The sequence below is a fragment of the Gadus chalcogrammus genome, chromosome 4, assembly GCF_026213295.1.
Source record: "Gadus chalcogrammus isolate NIFS_2021 chromosome 4, NIFS_Gcha_1.0, whole genome shotgun sequence".
In the NCBI taxonomy this organism is placed as follows: Eukaryota; Metazoa; Chordata; class Actinopteri; order Gadiformes; family Gadidae; genus Gadus; species Gadus chalcogrammus.
In genome coordinates, this window is record NC_079415.1 from 21,921,600 (window position 1) to 21,943,390 (window position 21,791).

Here is a 21,791-nt window from a genome sequence, read left to right on the forward strand (position 1 = left end):
AGGCTCGGGGTCCACTATGAGCTGAGACAGCCGCCTGTTTGATCTCCGCCCTGCTGGACCCCGGATCGGGCTGACTTATTATTTGACTGAGAGAGTTCCCCTTCTCGTGGCTTTTCTCTATGTCTCACCCTTGTTCTGCTGTCAGAGTCGTGGGCGTCAGGCGGCGTTCTGAGGGGCGGGGGACATGAACTTGGCTCGTTGAAGTAGAGGGTGCCAACACCAATGATGTCACCTGCTTCACACTTTGGCACTGCACTGGGCCTGCTAGGTATTGACACTTATGGGATTATTTAACATCACCAGCTCTGGTCCTCACAATAGTGCAGACAGCACTGTCTGGTCCTCTCCCTGACCTAATGTGTCGTCGCCTCTCCCTACCGACTGCCGGCAACAACCCCGTGTTCTTTGGCAAGGTCGTCACCAGGACCGGTTCAATATTGACTCCGGCATAGCAGGATCCAAACATCTGCTGGCTAAGCAAATGCATCCACTCCTGTGTGTGTGTGTGTGTGTGTGTGTGTGTGTGTGCAGAACACCTCCAATGGCGTCCTCCCTTGCCATTTGGAAAGAGAAACACCAAAAAGTCCTGGCGAGGGGGGGCCTTCAGTGGGGGGAGGTGGTCTGAGGGGTGGAGACCTATGGAGGAGGCCAATGTTAATGAGCCTCCGCAGACCGCTTCAGTGTGCAGCAGAGCGTCCTCCCTGTGTCAGTGGGGGCTCCTGCTTAACCCTGCTCTCTGTCTTTGTGTGTGTGTGTGTGTGTGTGTGTGTGGACATTTTGATAGGATGGAACCCAGAACTTATCATCTTAATCTAACCAAACACCCTAAACACTACCAGACTGTACTGATAGTTGTGTGTTTTAGCGTGTTACATTTTCATTTGTGTGTTTCAAATCCTGGTAGGGATTACTTGCCTCCCCTCCTAGTGGAGGTGGCAGTCAACGTAATCACCTCTCAGGTTGATATGCTGGGCGGTGGAGGGCAGTCGTTTACCATTCAGGGATGAACACATCTTTCCACATCATTACCTGAGGTGTTCTCCATGTGTTTAAACAGCTCCTATGAACATCTGTCCGGGGTCGCTTACTGACAAACCTGAGTGCGGTGTTGGAGAACACTGATCAGGGCAAACTGCCCAGCTCTGAAACCCAGGCATTTAGTGTTGTGTAGAACATCACATTTTTTATGTTCAGTCGTTCAGGATAGCGTGGGTTGCCTTCTTTGACCAACTCATCCAATATATCATTGGATGCGGAAATGGGAGGGAGTGGGTTTATACAAGCTACAAATTCAGCTTTTTGATGGGAAAGATTAGTCAGCAATGGCAGTGGTGTCATGCCGAGTCTTTCAGATCGTTACTTTGTGTTCTTTCTTTATTCCTTTTCTTCTTTTGTTTTTCTTGTTATTTTTTATCAACATTAAGGTGTGTGTGTGCGTGTGCATTTGTGTGTGTGTGTGTGTGTGTGTGTAGCCCACACCCCAGACAACAGCTTCCTGGGCTTCGTGGTGGAGCAGCACCTCAACGCCAGCGATATACGACACATCGACGACATCAAGCGGCAGAACCAGTCGCTGGTCTATGGAAAGGTGGACAACTTCTGGAAGGTACACACACAAACTGGCGCACACACTGGCACATACAAACTAGCATACACATACTGGAAGACACACATACTGACACACTGGCATACACACATAATGAAAAACACGCGCACACGGGCACATACATACAAACCAGTGGAGGCTTCTCCAGTGTGGAGAGGGAGGAAGATCCTCCTTAACATTGTTGAGAATAAAAAATTTCGATTGCCCAGACTACTGTAAGGAATTAATGCTCTTAAATATGACAATGCTTTAATGCCTTTGTATATGTAATGTTCGTTTCTATTGGTAAAGGGACATTAGCACCCCCTATCGCCTGACGCCCGCCTAAATTACTGTTTGAGGACGTTTCTCGCTCAGCCTCCATTGACTCCCATTAATTTCCCCGGCAGTGTTGGTCGACGGTGAATAACATGGGGTTCAATGGGAGAGAGGAGTAAATTCCTCCTCTTGAGTGGGTGTGACTAGCTAAGGGGTCTGAATCGTGCAAAAATCTATTCACGAATGTGCTGGAGCCCTGGCTGCGCTATGAACCAATAAGAAGGAGTCCTGGCTGCGTTATGAACCCTTAAGCAGAAGCCCTGGCTGCCCTATGAACCAGCCTGGAGGGAGGGGTTATCCCCTCAAGTCTAGGGGAGAACTACGAGAACCAACAAATCCGCTCAGTCGTATGCCACGATTCCACCGAGTGTTGCGGTACTGTTCGTTGCGGTACAGAACTGCTCTGTTTGCTTACATTGGCATTTCGACCGAGCGGTGCGGTTCGGTGCGGCTTTGTTCGCTTATATTGGCAGCCGCCAAAATTCCTCCGTTGGGTTACCAAGCCGTCTGAAAGGGGGCCGAAACCGTGAAGCTACACACGTTGTAATTCTGAAATCAATTTGAAAATATCCAGTTTGGTACGACCAGGTCACTGATATCTTTGCAACACAAACAGCGAGGAGGATTGACTTGATCTATAAATTAAGTCTCCCAGTCTTATTTGGCTTAACACCATGACCAACATTCTGAAACATCCATTAACATCCACATTTGCCTCAAACAATATAAGGCTTACAGCCCATGAATAGTTGTGAAATAATGTTATTGTTTTTCTATGAATTATTTATTACTCTGTGATGCTAGCCTGTCAGCAAAATCTGATGACAGAGTCCAGGGCGAGACGAAACAACGTGCGCATATATGGGGTGAGAGAAGGTGAAGAAAGTAACAAGGATATGCTGAGCTTCACAAACGATCTCATCCGATCCTCACTGACGCTGCCAAAAGAGTTGAACCTAAATGTAGTGAGAGCTCACCGATCACTGACCATGAAACCGAAAGATCCTGCTAGCCCCCCGAGGTCCATTAGATTCAGGGTTCGTCAGATTTCTGGACTACAGAATCATAGAAACGGTAATTCAGGAGGCTTGGAAACAGCGCTGAGGTGTGCCATACAACGGACGGAAGATATTCTTCGACCAGGACTACACCAGCTCAAAGAGAAGAACATCAAAGCTCAAAATCTTCCCTGCCAAGCTGAAAATCTACGTGGATTCCGGAACGAAAACCCTCACAGACACTCGGAGAGTTGGGTGTCCATGTTGGGCTCGACGAGCGGGAGAGGCTCCAGGCGAAACTAATGCAGAGTAACTGACTGAATTTGATGACCAACGCGGATCTGCAGGCCATTCTCTATGCTGATTAAGGCCATTGTGAAACAAGCAAAATATCACGGAACTGTGAGTAGAGATATGATACAATGATAGGAACATGATATGGTTTACTTTGAATTGAACACATGTTTTGGCTAGTTTTATAATTTAAAGTTAAACAATAAAAGATTATTGTTTAACTTTAAACACCATGTTCGAACATAAGGGTGCTCATAAGTGTACCTGGTACCAGAGTACCCTAGGCCGAAGATCAATGATCGATTTTGTGATCGTGTCATCTGATCTGAGGCTGCATGTTTTGGACACTCGGGTAAAGAGAGGGGCGGAACTGTCAACCGACCACCATCTGTTTGTGAGTTGGATCAGGGAATGGGGGAAATTTCCGGATAGACCTGGTAAGCCCAAACGAGTAGTGCGGGTGAACTGGGAACGTCTGGAGGAGGCCCCCGTCCTAGGTATCTTCAACTCACACCTCCGGCGGAGTTTTTCTGGCATTCCTGTGGAGGTTGGGGGCATTGAGCCGGAGGGGGCGGTGTTCAAAGCCTCCATTGCTGAAGCTGCAGTGGCTAGCTGTGGCCTTAGGGTCTTAGGCTCCTCAAGGGGCGGTAACCCTCGGACACCGTGGTGGACACCGGTGGTCAGGGAAGCCGTCCGATTGAAGAAGGAGGCCTTCCGGGATACGATATCCTGGAGGACTCCTGACTCGGTTGCAGGGTACCGACAGGCCCGAAGGGCTGCAGCTGCTGCCGTGTCGGAGGCTAAGCAGCGGTTGTGGGAGAAGTTCGGAGAGGCCATGGAGAAGGACTTTCGGTCGGCACCAAAGTGTTTCAGGGCTGCGCCTTGTCACCAATCCTGTTTGTGATATACATGGACAGGATATCGAGGCGTAGTCGTGGTGGGCAGGGGTTGCAGTTCGGTGGTCTGAGGATCTCGTCACTGCTTTTTGCAGATGATGTGGTCCTCATTGGATCAATGGCCTGTGACCTTCAGCACTCACTGGATCGGCTGGCGGCACAGTGTGAAGCGGCTGGGATGAGGATCAGCACCCCTAAATCTGAGGCCATGACTCTTAGCAGGAAACCGATGGATTTCTTACTCCGGGTAGGAAATGAGTCCTTAGCCCAAGTGAAGGAGTTCAAGTACCTCGGGGTCTTGTTCGCGAGTGAGGGTACTATGGAGCGTGAGATTGGCCGGAGAATCGGAGCAGCGGGGGCGGTATTGCGTTCGCTTTACCGCACCGTTGTAACGAAAAGAGAGCTGAGCCGCAAGGCAAAGCTCTCGATCTACCGGTTGATCTTCGATCCTATCCTCACCTATGGTCATGAGGGCTGGGTGATGACCGAAAGGACGAGATTGCGGGTACAAGCGGCCGAGATGAGTTTTCTCAGAAGGGTGGCTGGCGTCTCCCTTAGGGATAGGGTGAGAAGCTCAGCCATCCGTGAGGAACTCGGATTAGAGCCGCTGCTCATTTACTTAGAAAGGAGTCAGTTGAGGTGGTTAGGGCATCTGGTAAGGATGCCCACTGGGCGCCTTCCTTGGGAGGTGTTTCAGGCACGTCCAGTGGGGAGGAGACCTCGGGGAAGACCCAGGACTAGGTGGAGAGATTATATCTCAACACTGGCCTGGGAACGCCTCGGGATCCCCCCGTCAGAGCTGGTCAATGTGGCCCGGGAAAGGGAAGTCTGGGGCCCCCTGCTTGAGCTGCTCCCCCCGCGACCCGACCCCGGATAAGCGGACGAAAATGAGATGATGAGATGAGACAATAAAAGATTATGTTATCATTCGAGGGGCCTATTTTTCTTTCTTTCTTAGTTTTGTTACAAGGCGACTTATCAGCGTAGGCTATTGTTGCAATAGCACTGTGTGCACATCCCCGGAGAGACCGGTCACAACTCTCCGTCCTTGTTGAGACTGATTTTAGGCTTGTTAGAACAGTCGGATTTTTGGAAGTTTATTTTGTTCTTGTTCAATTTTTATGTTCTTATTCTCCACAATGGTGGATGTTCTATGTAAGTATTTTAATTAAGCATTCACATAAGGTGGTCTATGATCGCGGGTATAGGTCTACAGGTGTAAAACTTATGTTAACTTTGATGGACAAAATCATGGGATACTTTTATCCACATGGATAAACTGACAATAGTGAGTTATAATGTCCATTGATTAACCATCCTATCAAAAGGAAGAAAATACTCTCCCAGTTAAAAAAAATCCACTGCTCAATTGCTCTACTACAAGAGCGAGCACATCAAATTAAGAAGGGAATGGGTTAACCTAGTGTATAGTGCATCAAATGGGGAAAAAAGAGGGGCGCTATTTTAATTAACAGAAGTTTGGCCTTTAGTGCCCAGAAGGTGGTACAGGATAAATCAGGAAGGTATGTCAAGTTGACTGGGACCGCTGGGGGAACTGAGGTATCTATATTGAATATATATGCTCCAGACGAGTTTGACCCAATGTTCTTTAGAGAAATAGTTAACATTATTGCAGGCAATTCAAAAGGGATATTAATTATAGGAGGGGATTTCAATGAAGTGCAGGATGGGAAAATGGATAAGATACCCATTGAGAGGGGATCTCAGTGCCCCAAAACAAAAACATTAAATAACTTCATGTCCAAACTTTGTCATGTCTGAACTTTGACCCATGGAGAACCAGAAACCCAAAAGGGAAGGATTTCAGTTTTTTCTCTAACGTACACAATAGCTTCTCAAAGATTGACTTTTTCTGTCTCCCCCAACAATACATGTATAATGTAATGTAATGTTTCATTGAACCTATAACTCTGAGTGATCCCGCTCCCATTGTGCTGAAGGTAAATTTGGGTTTACATTCTTCTTTCAGATACTGGAGGCTAAATGTATCACTGCTGAATAAGTCAGAAACAGTAGAATATTTAAGTAAAACTCTAAAAGAATATTTTGAGATCAATGATGATGGCGAAGTTAATCCTTCAATTTTGTGGGAGGGGGCAAAAACGGTTATAAGAGGAAAAATCATACAGACATCATCAAAAATAGAAAGACGGCGACTCGAAGAACAATTAAACCTGGAAGAAAAAATAAAGCTCCTAGAGACACAACACAAAATCACAAGAACAAGTAACATTGCTACAGAACTTAAGAAGGCAAGAAAAGCCTTGTCAAACTTTTGTCATATAAAGCGGAAGGGGCTTTAAGATTTCCCAGACAGATATTACCAGATTGGGAATAGAGCTAGCCGCCTTCTAGCCTTCCAACTTCATGAAGCTCAAGCCAATCGTACTGTCTCCAAAATTTGTCACCATACCCTGAACAAAACAGTGTCTCAACCCAAAGAAATGGCTGATGCCTTTGCTTCATTCTACAAAAAGGTACACAAAGAACCCAGACTACAAACATCAGCAGAGAATACTTATACCTTCCTCACTGGTTTAAACCTCCCCACATTACCAGAAAAAGCATCAAAACAGATGATAACACCAATTACGGAAACAGAAAAAAGAGATGCAATAAATAGATTAAAAGCAACAAGTCTCCAGGAGTCGTTGGGTTTCCTGGAGAATTCTATAAATGCTTCATAAACGACCTAGCGCCCATACTAACTATGGTGTTTAGATACTCCCTCTCCGAGAACAACCCTCCGGAGACATGGTCTCAGGCCATTATATCTGTGATACATAAAGAAGGGAAGAACCCAACACTCTGTGAAAGGTATTTTAGCACATGGAGTTCAAAAACATGTTACTACTTTGATAAACCCAGACCAAACTGGATTCATTCCCAATAGGCAGGGTGCTAACAATATAAGAAGAACCCTAAACATCATTACTTGCGCTAAAAGAAACACACAAAACTCAATGTTAATAAGCTTTGATGCACAGAAAGCGTTTGATACCATGAATTGGAATTTTTTTTTTTTTTAAATTCTCTTTTTATTTAGAAAGGCACATTTCCATCACATACATTAGATACAGCTTTAGTCTGTCAAATACTGCCTTTCTGGGGTTTTGTTTTATGGACCTAAACTACTCCCTGTAGGAACAATAACAGAGATAAAGAGAACACAACCGGGGAGCGCACTTCACTTCAGAAAAAAAAGGAGGATCACACAAAACACAAGTATATTCAAATAAAGTCAGATCTAACTGGTTTCACATACTCAGTCCATTTGGACCAGGTCTTATAAAAAATGTCTTTCTCGACCTTGAGGGAATAAGAGATCTTTTCCATAACATAAATCTCATACACAATTTCGATCCATTCATCAATGGTGGGAGGGTCCACTTTTAACCATTTCCTCGTGACACATTTCTTACTAGCTGCCAACGGTATAGCGAGCAGTTTTTTGTCTTTTATGTTCCACGTTTCAAACAATATATTTCCCAAAAACAAAGTTTCACATTTTAATGGGATGTTTACATTAAATACATTGTTAATATGTTGGTGGATCTCTTCCCAGTAAGACCTCATTGCTTGGCAGTCCCAGAAAATATGGAAGTGGTTGGCTCCAATAGATCCACAGAGCCTCCAACAGGCGTCTCCGCTGTTATATTTTTCCAGCAGAACTCCCGCCATGTATTTGACCCGGTCGAGAGCCATTGTAGTTGACATATTTTCTCCCAGTTCTCCTGTGAGATCTTTACCCCTATTTATTTTTCCCATTTCCTCTTTATGTATTCTGTATTCTCTTGTTTGGATAATTGTATGGCGTTATATAATTTTGAGATAATTTTATCGCATGTTCTAGATTTAGTCAATGCTAGAAATACCTCCATGAACCCTGGCCCATCTTTTCCTAACGCCTCTTTAATATTTTTGTTAAAGTAATCTCTCACTTGCAGGTACCTGAAGAAATCATCTTTCCCCAGACCGTGATCCTTCTGTAGGGTTTCAAAACTCTGAAATACCCCCTTGTGGACAAATGAATAATAGGAAGTTAAACCTCTTGTGATCCATGTCTTGAATCTGCCGTCGAGTTTATTCGGTGAAAAGTCTGAGTCATAGGCACACCACCTCATAATTTTAGATGTGTTTTTAAATCTGCAAATTTTGGTTATTTCCTGCCAGGACTTCAGGAAGCTGCCTGTTATAGAGTCTTCTGGAATCTCCTGTTCTTCTTGCAGTTTGTTATCATTTAGTAGAGCTGTTATTGGGATACCCTTTACCATCGTTCCTTCTATTTCCTTCCATGCTGCAGTGTATGATGGTGAACACAGGCAGACTAGCGGCCTTAACTGGGCTGCATAGTAGTATTCCTGTAGGCAGGGAAGGCCCATCCCACCCTTTCCTTTTCTTAATTGCAGCGTTTTGAATTTAATTCTGGCCTTTTTCCCTTGCCACAGATACCTCGCTATCAATCTGTCCCATTCTAAGAATTGCTTAGATGGTATTCTAACTGGTAGCCATTGAAAAAGATACAGCATCCGTGGGAGAATATTCATCCTGATTGATTCTATCCGGGAGCTTAAACTCAAAAAGGGAATAACGTTCCATCTTTGTATATCAGTTTTTATCTTTGATTTTAAGGGATCGTAGTTGATGTTATATAACCTTGTGAAGTCCCTAGGTAATGAGACGTCCAAATATTTAATGAACTCATCCTCCCAATTCAAGTTGTATATGGTCTTAATTGAAACTGGAGGGTCATAATTAAATGTTAATATTTGGGTTTTATTAACATTAATTTTGTAACCTGAGATTGAACCAAATTCCTCTAGCAATTTCATAAATTTTGGGAGTGTCTGAGTAGGTTCTGTTATACTTATCAATAAATCGTCTGCAAATAGGGCCAGTTTTTGCTCCCCGGATGCCATCGGTACCCCCTTTATATCAGTTCTCTGCCTAATTAGCTGACTTATGGGTTCTACAAACAAGGCAAAGAGGAGCGGCGACGCACAACACCCCTGTCTTGTTCCTCTTTCCAGAATGAACGAGTTGGACAAATCTCCATTGATTTTGACTCTAGCAGTTGGTCCGCCATATAGTGCTGCAAACGTGTCAATTATAGTTGTATGAAAGCCAAATTTTGAAAGTACTTTATATAAAAAAGACCACCTCACTGAGTCAAATGCTTTCTCTGCATCCAAACTTAGTATCAACGCCTCCAGTCTTTGTTGTGTGACTTGTCTCACAACGTGCAGTGATTTCCTTATGTTATCTTGGGTCTGTCTTTTCCTGACGAAGCCAGTCTGGTCCTCGTGTATTAATACCAGTAGTATAAATTCTATTCACTTAGATAATATGGAGGTGAATAGTTTATAGTCGTTGTTTAAAAGACTTACAGGACGGTAATTCCCACATTCCAATTTGTCTTTCCCCTCTTTAGGTATGGTCGAAATCACCGCCTCCCTCCATGAGGGGGGAATGTTTTTGTTTTCCAGAACCAGTTGAATGTTTTTAATAGTGTTGGGATTAGTTGATCTTGCATTGTTTTGTACCATTCTGTGGGAAAACCATCTGTCCCTGGAGACTTCCCCCCTTTCATCCTCCTGATTGCCAATTGAATTTCTTCTTTTGTTATTTTAGATGTTAATTTTCCATTTTGTTCATCAGTGATCTTTGGAAGGTTTACCTGGGACAAGAAGGCATCGATTTGGTTGTCGTTGCTTGTCTGTGGTTGGGAATATAATTTTTTGTAGTATTCTTGGAAGCATTGTTGTATTTTCTCCTGACTAGTTTCTATTACTTTCGTTACAGAGTTTCTTATTTTATATATAGTTCTGTCTGCTTGTTGTTTTCTTAATCTATATGATAAAAGTTTCAGTGATTTCCCACCTGTCTCATAGTATTGTTGCTTTGTAAAAAGGAGCTTTTTTTTAATTTCCTGAGTATTTATTTCATCTATTTCTTTTTTAAATTTTATAATCTTAAATTTGTTGTCATCTTTGAGATACTTTGCATGTTCTCTCTGTAGACTTTTCAAGTCCTCTTCTAATTTTTTTAGTTTTCGCTCCCTAATTTTCTTCTCATATGAGGAGATGGCTATTATTTTGCCCCTCAACACTGCTTTTAATGCATCCCAGAGAATGGGTGGGGTCACTTCCTCATTATCATTATTTTCCAAATATAATTCAATTTCACTTTTCAGTTTATCTTTAATAATTGGGTTGTTCAGAATACTTGAGTTCTGTCTCCAGAGCGTAGATTTCTTCTTATTATTAAGATAAATTGACATATAGATGGGACCGTGATCTGAAATAGTACTGGGTCCTATTTCACAGTTATCCACCCTAAAGAAATCTCCTTTAAGTATAAAAAAGTAATCGATGCGCGAGTATACATTGTGAGCGTGCGAGTAATGTGAGTAGTCTCAGCTCGTCGGGTTTTTCTCTCTCCACACGCCAACAATCCCCACTTCACGCATCCAAATATTTAATCTTCTGCTAATGTTTTTTGCGTCGGATTTCCTGTTTGAAGAGTCAATTTTCGGGTTTAATCGAATGTTAAAATCTCCACCACCTATTAGAATCCCTTGACTTTTTGTCATTAAATCAACCATACGTTTATAGAAGGACCAGACACTGCCCGGTGGAACATACACGTTAAGGAGACTTATCACAACACCTTCTATTCTTCCTATAACCATAACAAATCTGCCTTCCTTACCCTTATGTTCTGATATGTGTTCATAGTTTACCGCATTGGATATCAGTCGCCACTCCTCTCCGCCTTCCCGATTCATGTGAAGAGAAGTAAACATGTTTAAATCCTGATTTATTCAGTTTAGCATGTTCTGAGTCGCTGAGGTGTCTCTTGTAGGAAAGCTTTTTGAATTTTATCTTTCTTTAATTTTGATAAGATTTTCCCCCTCTTAACTGGATTGAGTACACCATTTATATTAAATGATGCTATTTTCAAAGACCTGTTTTGCATCTATGTGATTCCCTCCTCCATCCCAAACAAAAACCTGGTGCGCTTCCCCCTCCCCGCGTGAACCGGCAGGGAATGAATAATTAACACATTAATAAACATCAAACTGAATACGATTTGTCCTTGTGACTCCCTATGTAGGGGTCTGTTAACCTGACCCTGTTGAACCTCCCGAGGAGGCTCGAAGGGAAAAGTCTCCCTCAGTTCGGAGGGAGAGGCCCTTACCTGCAACAGTCACATGTCGAAAAAAAAAAAATGTAAGGTGAAAAAATCGGCCCCGAACGAACCAGTCTATTAAACAGTGGATCTCCACCACTAATTACGGATATAGTGTCCGATTTCACAGTTTATTCCGACGTCCTCAGGCCGTGGGTTAAGTCCTTTAGGTGCCGGAGGGGGACGGTGATGATTTCCTGAAGGCTCGGAGCTTCTCCTTGTATCCCAGCTCCCGTCCGGCTGTGCCCTTCCTTGCGCGTCGATCCACTCTCGTCCAGGTCAGCCGCTGCACCTGCTCCATGAGCGTCGCCGGAGGTGTGGTGGTTGTCAAGGTGTAGCCTCTTCTCCGCAGGTCCTCTGATGCCTCCTCCATGGTCTCGTAAGTTTTGGTCCCGTCCTCGTGTCTCACGCGCAGCCTGGCAGGGAAGAGGGTCTGGAACTGGATTCTATTTTCCTTCAGCACTTTGCGTATCTCTGTGTATTCTCTTCGTTTCTTGAGTATTAGAGGTTGGTAGTCGTGGTCCAGGTTTATGTGGTTTTCTTGCCAGGCAAACCCCTTCTTCTGCCATGCTTTGCGGAGTAATGTGTCTTTTGTTTTAAAGCTTAGACACTTGATTACAATGGAGCGTGGCGGCGCGTCCGCCGGCGGCTGCGGTCCCAGAGACCGGTGAGCTCTCTCGATCTGCTGGTCGGGCATGTCATTAGTCAGCTCGAGACCTTCGCGGAGTAGATTTTCCACAAATTAGATCATTGTGGTTGATTCCTTCTCGGATCCCTCCGGCACCCCATAGATCCTTATGTTCTCGCGTCTGGAGCGGCTTTCCAGATCCAGCAACTTGTCCTCCAGCTTGGTGTGCAGCTGTAGCATAGCCGTGATAACTTCTTCGGTGTTTTGGATCCTCTCTTCTGCTCTCCCAATTCGCCCTTCCGCCTCGTCCAATCTGGCATTCACCTTAACTATTTATTCTTTTATTGTCCCTAATTGTTCTTTGTTTTCTCGGCGAAACTCTCTCAGTTCTCGCAGGATCAGTTCCGTGTCCGCCATTACTCCACACTGCTCCACGTCGCTTCGTTAGCTTACCCCTGTTAGCTGTTAGTTGTCGCTGTGCCTGTCTTTCTCACCCCCGTCTTCAGACGACGTTTACTGCTCAAAGTGGTGATATTACTTCTTCTCCCCTTTCTCTACACTTTTTGCGGAATTATTTCTTTGGTTTGTATGGAGATATTTCTCTAATTGCTCTGGCTCAATCGGGAGCTCTCTCGCTATGCGACCATCTTGACGGTGTTCCGACTTTATTACTTTCGAATTGGGAATTTTTATGCAAAACACTATCTGCAACGGGATTTCACTCAACATTTATAGATTGGGTCAGAATTATTTACAGAAATCCAAGATCACGTGTTAGAGTAAATGGATACTGTTCTGGGTTCTTTGACTTAGAGAGAGCAGTCAGACAAGGGGACTGTCTTAGCCCCCTGCTGTTCGCTATAAATATTGAATCCTTTGCAGCGTCTATAAGAATGAGGAAATAAAAGGCAAAAGACATGGGAAACAGGGAGCATAAGATATCTCTTTACGCCGATGATATCCGGACTTATGTAAGTGACCCAGTCCTCTCGGTCCCTGCACTGATAGACACCATCACGAAATATGGAGAGCTTTCTTGTTATCAAATCAACCAATCAAAATCAGAGGCAATGATGTAAGTTGGACATTGGCCAAATCAATTGTCAGGAAGGCTTGATTTTCAATGGTCTTAAGGATTTAGATACTTGGGAATTATTATAACAGACTTATCCATTAGCGGTTCCTGGCCGAGCTCACCAGGGAGGCAAACATGAACGCGCATTCATGAACGCGCGCAGTGCACCCGCACATGCATGTCTACACAACTTTAGAAAAAACATACTCGCGTGACGCGTGGTTTGGAGGCGTTGTTAGAGAGAATAATAACGAAAAATACAGCTGCGAGCAGCAATATACCACTGCAATAATCATTTTACGTAGTATCCTGATTTCTTCTTACAAGTCCATTGTAGCGATGCTAGCTGCCTGGCTGAGGGCTTCATCAATCCGCACACGTCCAAACAGTTTCAACTTTAAGTTGGAATTAATGTGGCTCTTGGACTTGCCATGTCTCTCCATGGCTCTGCAAGTTCTTCTTTAAGTCATCAAATCCAATGCTAATCCATGGGTTAGGTGTAGGTGATTCATCAAACAAAATGCAAGGCCAGCAGAATAATTTCCGATCAGAGCCAGCTAGCCATTCCGTCCGAGTGTAGTTCTCCTCCTTGAAGCTTCGTGAGCCACCTGCTTTTGTGGTCTGGATCAAGTTCAGTCTCGGTGTTGGTCTTCCATTCTCTTTTATGCCCAGCTGTAGCCTCGAAAATTGTGTTCTTGTAGATATTGAATTATATTCTCCTCCTTGATATCGTTGTAGTCGTAATCTTTGTTAGCCGCGGCAACTGACTAGAAAGACCGAATTTGCTCAGAAGAACATTATTTAAAAAAATACTGATTTGTGATTGGTTGCAAGGAGTAGATGAGGCTGTCCTCCCTTCCTATGTTTAACATGGTATAGATGATTTACCTCGCAACAGTGCAACTGAATTGTGATTGGTTATTTTTTATTCTCAAAGGCGGTAAAAGTGAGTTTTGGCCTCTTTGCCTCCGCTCCCTTCCGTGGCCAACCCTGGACACAACATGCTGAGAGTAACTTCGGCCAGCCTCCGCGCTTGCAATGGCACTTCGCAGTTGTTTTTTTAACATTTTCTTGTAATTATTCAGTAATAAACACAGATTGTACATAGATCATTTTGAAAAATTAATATTTTTTAATAATAATTTATTTACAAAAATCACGAGGAGGCGTTACCTCCGTTGCCTCCTCTAAGGAACCGCCACTGGACTTATAACAATTGTTTAAAGCCAACTATGGGAAATTGATGGGACACTTAAAAGGGGACCTTACAAGATGGGGAAATCCTACCACTCTCCCTGATAGGAAGAATATAAACTAAGAATGAACATTTTACCAAGGTTGCTATTTCTCTTCCAATCACTACCTATCTATATTCCTGCCTGCACCTTTTCTATATTAGATAAATGGCTATCCAGGTTTATTTGGCAAGGCAAACGGCTCAGACTTAAATTTAAAAGACTTCTCTGCCCAAAAGACAGTGGAGGCCTAGACTTGCCTAGCCTGAAAAATGATTATTGGGCAGCCCAACTCAGAACAATGATGGCTTGGATATCCGAAGACACTGACACTATGTGGGTGGGAATGGAGCAGAGTGAGTGCCCAAATTTGCCCATAGATTCAATACCATTCTTAAACCACGACAAGAAAATTACTAATGTATGGAGCAAGAAAACCTTAAAAATATGGTCAATCGTTACAAAAAAAAGCTACGACTTCCCATGACCATTTCCAGAGCTTTAATGATCGCAAACAACTGAGTTCTCTCCAGCTTGGTTGGATAAAGGTTTCCTGAAATGGAAGGAAAGAGATTTTGTGGTTTTGGACCAGCTGTTTGATAGAGCAGTCTTAAAATCATCTGAACAGCTCAAAGAGGAATATGATTTACCAAACCAAGACTTCTATGACTTCTAGGTACTTACAAATAGACCTTATGCACAACATTCTTCCGGGTTCCAAACGCAGCTGAGCTTATTTTGACGACCTTCTACAGCCGGTGTTTACAGGAGCTACCCCAAATCACCATTACCGATGTGCACAGTATTGCCAAACGGACGTCCAGAGCCCCGATTACTCTGTTAGACAAGGGATTTAAGTTTTACGCCTCCTCATTCATTCATAATTATAAAGGGTACATTTGTAGCTTTTGCTAATAGCCCTCGTTAGCGTAAGATAACCAAGTAGCCTAGTTGTAGACTTGTATGCTATCAGTTAGTTTATCAGTATTTTTGCTCACAGACAATTAAAACAATCAGATGAAGACTGCATTTAGCGATGTTTTTTTCCTACCAACAGTATAATTACTACGATGTCCTGCATGTTTATGCTGGTCATTGTCGACATGGTACGCTGTTCTTAGGTGTCTACTATAGCTGCTAGGTTTAATGTCGACTACCGTTCTGGCAGGTGTTTCAGATTCCTAAAACATTGATATGTATAAAGACAACTGTGATGAATTAATGAATGAATGGATGCTGTATCTTCTTTTCCACCAGTTCCAAACAAAGACAGGTTGACAGGTACTGTCAGTGTCAGAGCAGCTTGTCTTCTGTTAAATTTCGCAGTCTGTTCCAGTTCAATGGCTGTACAGCATACGTTCATCAAGCCACTCGGAACAAATATATTTACACTGCAACTGCTTTCATTTGGCCACGAGCATGTTCTCGACTATGTTAACACCATATTCACAAATACAACAGTGCACACCTTCTTCTGAGACACTTGATAAATGGCTATGCTCTACCTGTTAGTCAGTCCCTCCAGAAAAATGCGATTATGCGTTTGCATAATTCAACGCATAATCAGCTTAAATCCACATATTCATGCGGGGGCCGCATTTTTTCAAATATGCCGCACTTCCAACGCATAAATTGCCTATTTCCGCGAAAAAAGCAGCCATTTCCCCCTGTTGCCATGGGAACGTTATGGAGTGACGTAATTAGGCGACGTGAACGTCATCGCAAACCCCGCGACGAAGGCAAGATGAAGCGGTCTCATTTGCCAACAAAGATAAGTGCAAAAGACTGTGCAAAGCAGTTTCCCTGATTGTTACACGACAGTGGGTGCAAATTATTTTGCACTCCGTGCAACTGCGTGTTGGACCACAGGCGGAAGTCGACGCTGGAAAACCACTTTGCCGCAGCCAAACATGTAAGGATTGTTAAAGAGATGGACATTGAGGGAGAGGGGATGAGGATGAGGAATGATTGGCTAGTGTTAGAGCAGGGGTTCTCAAAGTTTTGACATCTGAGGGCCAATTTAGGAACCCAAAATTTGACTGAGGGCCGCCAAAGGAAAAAAAAAATCGGCGGGAAACGCCGCCAGCATCCCAGTGGTCAAAAGAAACATTGCACCGTGGACCTCTGGGAGTTAGGTCAAGTGAGGTCTAAATCACGAAACTGAGGTTCAGCCTTTCAAAGTAATGTACAGTCGGATTAAAACTAACAAATGTAAAAGTATTTAATTGAAAGCTAGAGAGAATCGACTTTTCTCTTTATAATCATTTATTTTTGTTTAAATTAATATTGATATAATAATTTAAAAAAAAAGTTTTTTTTTATTATTTTATATAACTTACATAATTATGTATGTCATTGCGGGCTGCCAGGAATGATTCCGCGGGCCGCCATTGGCCCGCGGGCCGCACTTTGAGAACCAATGTGTTAGAGGCTACGCAGTTAGTTTTCATTTTCACAGTGTTGTAGACTGTTGTAGTTTCATTCAATGAGTTGATGCAACTTTACAGTTGTAAGATTGCACTTTTTTTGTTACTCTTTTGAAAAGCTTCCTCTGGAAAACAGGAACATTTATTATTTTTATTTTTTTATTATTTTTTTTACAGAAGTTGTAGCAGATTGTTTTTGTAAAGCTACAGAAGTTGTACTCAATGTTTTGTAAGTTTGTGCCATGTTTTAAGGTCTCAAATAAAACAAGATGAGAACTTAAATATTCCAATGTACAATTAGGGCAATTAGCAGACGCTTTTATCCAAAGCGACTTACATCGTTTAATACACACATTGATACACCGGCGGCAGAGTCAACCATGCAAGGCGACAGCCAGCTCGTCAGGTCAAATTGTAAATTGTAAATATTCCCAGCACTTTCTGTGATGTAGTATGCTGTTTGTATCATATAAAGTAATAAGTAATGAATCTTTACATTAAAGTAGTAGCCTAGTGAGAACAGGGAGTTGGGGGAGTCAAGTTCCCGCATGTTTTTGCAAGTTCCCGCAATTTCATCGCATAAAATTGCATAAATATGCCGCATATTTCATCGCATTTCTTAAGAAAACGTGCCGCATAATCAAGGATTTTTGGCCGCATAAATCACAAAAAAACACTGCATTTTTCTGGATTGACTGGTTAGTGAATTAAGGTACTTTGAGCAAGTTGATTGACAGTAAATATTTATATTGCAACATATTTGGTATACCTCTCCTCGTATGGTTAACAATTTTTGTATACTAAACACACAAACTATACCGATAAAAACATTGGGACACTTGCCACGACATTACATTCTAAAGCTATATATATGGGTTTCCTCTCCTTTTGCAATTGCTACTTGCAACTATTGACACCCTGTAGTGGCAGGCGTTCCAGTACTGAGCAATATATGTTTATTGTGGTAGACTTGTAGGAAGCCCCTTGTCTTAATTTAGTGGTATCTGTTCTGCCAACTGATGTCCAATTGTCTCTTTGGGTATTCTTCACAGATAGTGCTTTGTGATTCAGATCCTGTCGTCATGACCTCAAGTCAGTGTTCATGCAAAGCTGCTACAGCAGTGTGTAATCACACTGCTGCATTGCTCTTTCAGACAGCTCATTACTCAGAGCTCAATATCCAGGTTGTCCCCCCTGTTCATGCCTGCACAGAAACGGAACAACAATGGCACAAGGCCAGAACTGCAGCAAGGGTTGAGGCAAATGCACTTTATATGTATAATAGTTAGGCTATGTATGCAGCAGTAAAATAGTAAATTGCTAAAAGAAAGTATAGTGATCTAAGGTTAGAAGCAATAGAGGTGCAATGAAATGTAATTCATTTTCTTTACTTCATAAGGGAGTGAAACCTGGGCCCGTAAACAGCATGCTAGTTACAAGACCCAGGCTTAACAGGTGCATGGGAGGAGGAATCAGGTGAGGTGTAGTCACTGAGGTCATACATGTCAACATTAGCTGGGGTACAGCAGTTTATGATTTGTAACAATACAATATCACTATTTGGAGGTCACGAGAGTAGAAACTTTTCTGAAAACCAGCACTGAGTGGGAAATGGTTTCTACCTTCAGGCCATTTTCATCTCAAATGAGGACTATTCCGTGCAGAGGACACAATTACGCTAGACTAACACACATTGTATTTACTGAAACCATTACACTATGCATACCACATATTTTACTTTTATAATTGTAACCTTTTCACAGTAGGATATTAACTTTACCACTTTGTTCCATAGAAGTACACTCTACAAGGGTGTGCATGAGCACCCTTTTGATATTGGGCTGCTATGCATTGAGGACCCATATGAGGACTTTGCTATAGAAGAGAGGCCCCTCATAGCAACTATGGCAAAAAGTGCTGGGAAAACGCTGGTGGAGAAATCATTTGGCTTAGCCCAAAAGGGAAGTGTGCTCTCTTATCAACTTATCGCCCTGACTGACTCACCCTTTGGAAACTGGTGGAAACTTACGCTAGAGTTAAATCTCCCCGACACAGAGCATCTCGGCACACAACAAAAGCTGTTGTTCAGATGTTGCCGTTTCTGATTAACATTTGTGACATTTTAATTAAAAGTGATACACTAACATTTTCTTTTAACAAGCGTCACTTAGACGTTACTGTTGTGTACGGAAGTGAAAAGCGGAAATGGTTACATCTGTTTTCCGGTTTGAACGCTGAGTGCTCTGCATAACCCCTATTAAACACTATTTCCAAAGTCATCAAGAATGGAAACAGCTCTGCTCCTTACCAACAAAACTGGAACACCTCTTTATATAAACAACTAAAGGAACAGTGAAGACAAAGTTCATATCACATATTTACAATATATTGCAGGAAAAGTTAAAAGAAAATAATTTGGATATTAAAGAAAAATGGGAACTAGAAATGAGTACAATAATCCTAGATGAGCAATGGGAAACCTCATGTAGGCAGGGACATAAGATAACCAGTAGTCCATACTGGAAGGAATTTGAATGGAAAATTTAAATGAGATACTTCAGCACTCCGTATAACATCAAAATGGAGTAACACCTCAGATCATTGCTGGAGAGGTTGTGACCTGGTTGGAGATCACACGTATATATTCTGGGACTGCCCAAGGATATCAGAATACTCGCACAGTGTACAAAAAAAAAAAAGAAGTCTCTTTATAGATTTACCTCTTGAACCTTCACACTTTATACTAGGGGTACTCCCAGCTGAGCTGAAGAGAACCGACAAACATACTTGCTGAGAATCCTTCTCTTAATAGTGAATAAGGTAATCCCAGCCTCCTGGCTGAAACCACAACCCCCAACAATTATTCAATGGAGGGAAAGAATCCGGCACGTTTACAACATGGAAAGTACAACAGCATTATTACAACTGAAAATAGATATATTTCTAAATAGATGGTCATCCATTGCCCTTATTTTATTTATAAGGGCAATGGATGACCATTGCCTTTATAATTAGGGTTGCTGTTATTGCTATTATTATTATTATTGCTGTTGTGGTTGTTATTGTCATGATGATAATGGTGATAATGTTTTTATTTTATTTTATATTTAAAAAAATTATTACTATCTATTTGTATATCTAGTGTTCACGCATGTGCATGCACATGCGTGAACACTGTGTTCATTTTCTTTCTGTTATCATGACTTATTTTTAGTATGATTATTTTATTTATTTATCTAAAGACAATGGTCATCTGCAATTTGAAAATGATCTTATACTTTGCTCAAGCTAATATTATACCTTACATATGATGATTAGGATGAAAGAAATTAATTACAGAAAATTGTGAGATTAATTATGATTCTTTTTTTTTATTGACGGCACTAATATAACACATACTGATAAACACTCATATACTGCTAAACACAGACCCTAGATCAAAATCAAGTTTCACATTACAGTACGGCACGGTGCGGCAGAACACCCACTTAGAACACCCAGACAAAAGAGAGACGGGGAACAAAAACAAAAGGTAAACCACGCTGGCCGGGAAAACAGAAACTGAGTTTCTTGAACTTCAGATCTAAGTTTAAATCAGACGGCTGTCATAATTTGAACGCCTCTCACAGCCCACCCAGGTGGATCTCGGCGCCAGGTTTGACGAACTGGTGAATGTGGAAGTACCTCGGGTCTTTCTCAATACACATATTCACCATGGAAAAACACGTTGAATGTTGTTAGTTACTGTTTAGCCATTTATCACTTAACCACTAACAGCTGACCTTGATAGAAGTTTTGGATATCATTATGGTCCTGGTAGGGGTGAGTGGAACCTTGCTTCAGACTCTGACGTTATGACGTATGAGGACCCCAATATCAACGATTGAACCCCACTATATGATCACTATATTTTGAAGATGCTTCGCGAGAAGGGGACAGTTTGAGAAGAAACTCAACTCGAACTCAAAAAGGTGCGCCTGTGAAGCTCGGTATATTTTGGCTTGTCTCCCTTTTCCCTCTCCAACTTTGTTCTTTAATACATTCAGATCCGTGCGACCACCACACTGCAGCAGAGACTATGGGATTACTGTTGGAGGGAGAGAGGAAGGGAGGGAGTCCTTGGTTTAATGAGCCTCCAGGCCCAGCATCTCGAGAGGGGAAATAGATAGATGGTGTCTTATGCAACTTTCTCTTTTGCAAATCAACCAGCGTCGACCAAATTCAATCAAACACTTAACTCGCTGTGAATGCACACGTGTATGTTTATGACCACCGTTTAAAAACGCCCACGTCATGACCCAATAATCAAGAATGTCTTGGCTATGGCAGTTGTTCTTGTAGATTGATTCCCATTGAGGCCTTTGTCGTTCTGGGATGTCAGGCTTTTATCATAGGACTACATTTCCTAGACACAGGCAGTCAAATTTGGGGCCTTCTAATAAGGCTCCTGTGTGGCCTATTCATTACCTCCTGTGTTTTAATGAAATGGTTCCCGGTTCCTACTGATAAGAGCTTCCCAGCCAAAAGGTTTCTCAGTTTCTCCTGCCAGCTTGTGGTTTAGACCTCTACACCTTGACACCAAGACCCACGCCAATATCACATGACCGGCTATTTATCTAGAACTTGACCCCTGGAAAACGTTTACTAATGTTGGACTTTTGCGATTTTGGATCTGTTCTTCAAACTATTTCCCTACAAAACCTCCTTCCTAAAACCTCCCACGGCTTCCTGGTCAAAAGTAAAGGATGCAAGGAAATGCACATTTGGTATTTTTTTGTCGGCCAGTTACGGCAGATTGCTGTACTTCATGTAAAGGTTTCACAACAAGGATAATTTGTACCCCCCAAGCAACCTCTACCAGCACAGCAGATCATCCTGATGGACATTAAAGGTCCCATGACATGCCACCAGGTGTGGGTTGATTAGCTGTTACAAACCATTTTGGAAATCTGTCCCTTATGACACCACAGGTGGGCGTGTCCACCTAGATGTGTGACGGGTAGATGAGCAACGTTTGCTACAGTCCACCTGGTAGGCTGGTAGACTGATCTATCCAGCACACATCTAGGTGGACACGTAACGGCTAATCAGCCCACACCTGGT

The 21,791-nt window shown here is 42.6% G+C and overlaps 1 protein-coding gene across 1 annotated transcript in view; it reads left to right on the forward strand.

Moving 5' to 3' along the window:
* The window catches only part of mgat5 (alpha-1,6-mannosylglycoprotein 6-beta-N-acetylglucosaminyltransferase), a 109,964-nt gene that overhangs the window by 71,185 nt on the left and 16,988 nt on the right, over positions 1 to 21,791 (forward strand). The window contains exon 10 of the mRNA XM_056589177.1: positions 1,473 to 1,606. Coding sequence (XP_056445152.1) covers positions 1,473 to 1,606 — 134 coding nt within the window. The remainder of the gene's footprint in view (positions 1 to 1,472; positions 1,607 to 21,791) is intronic.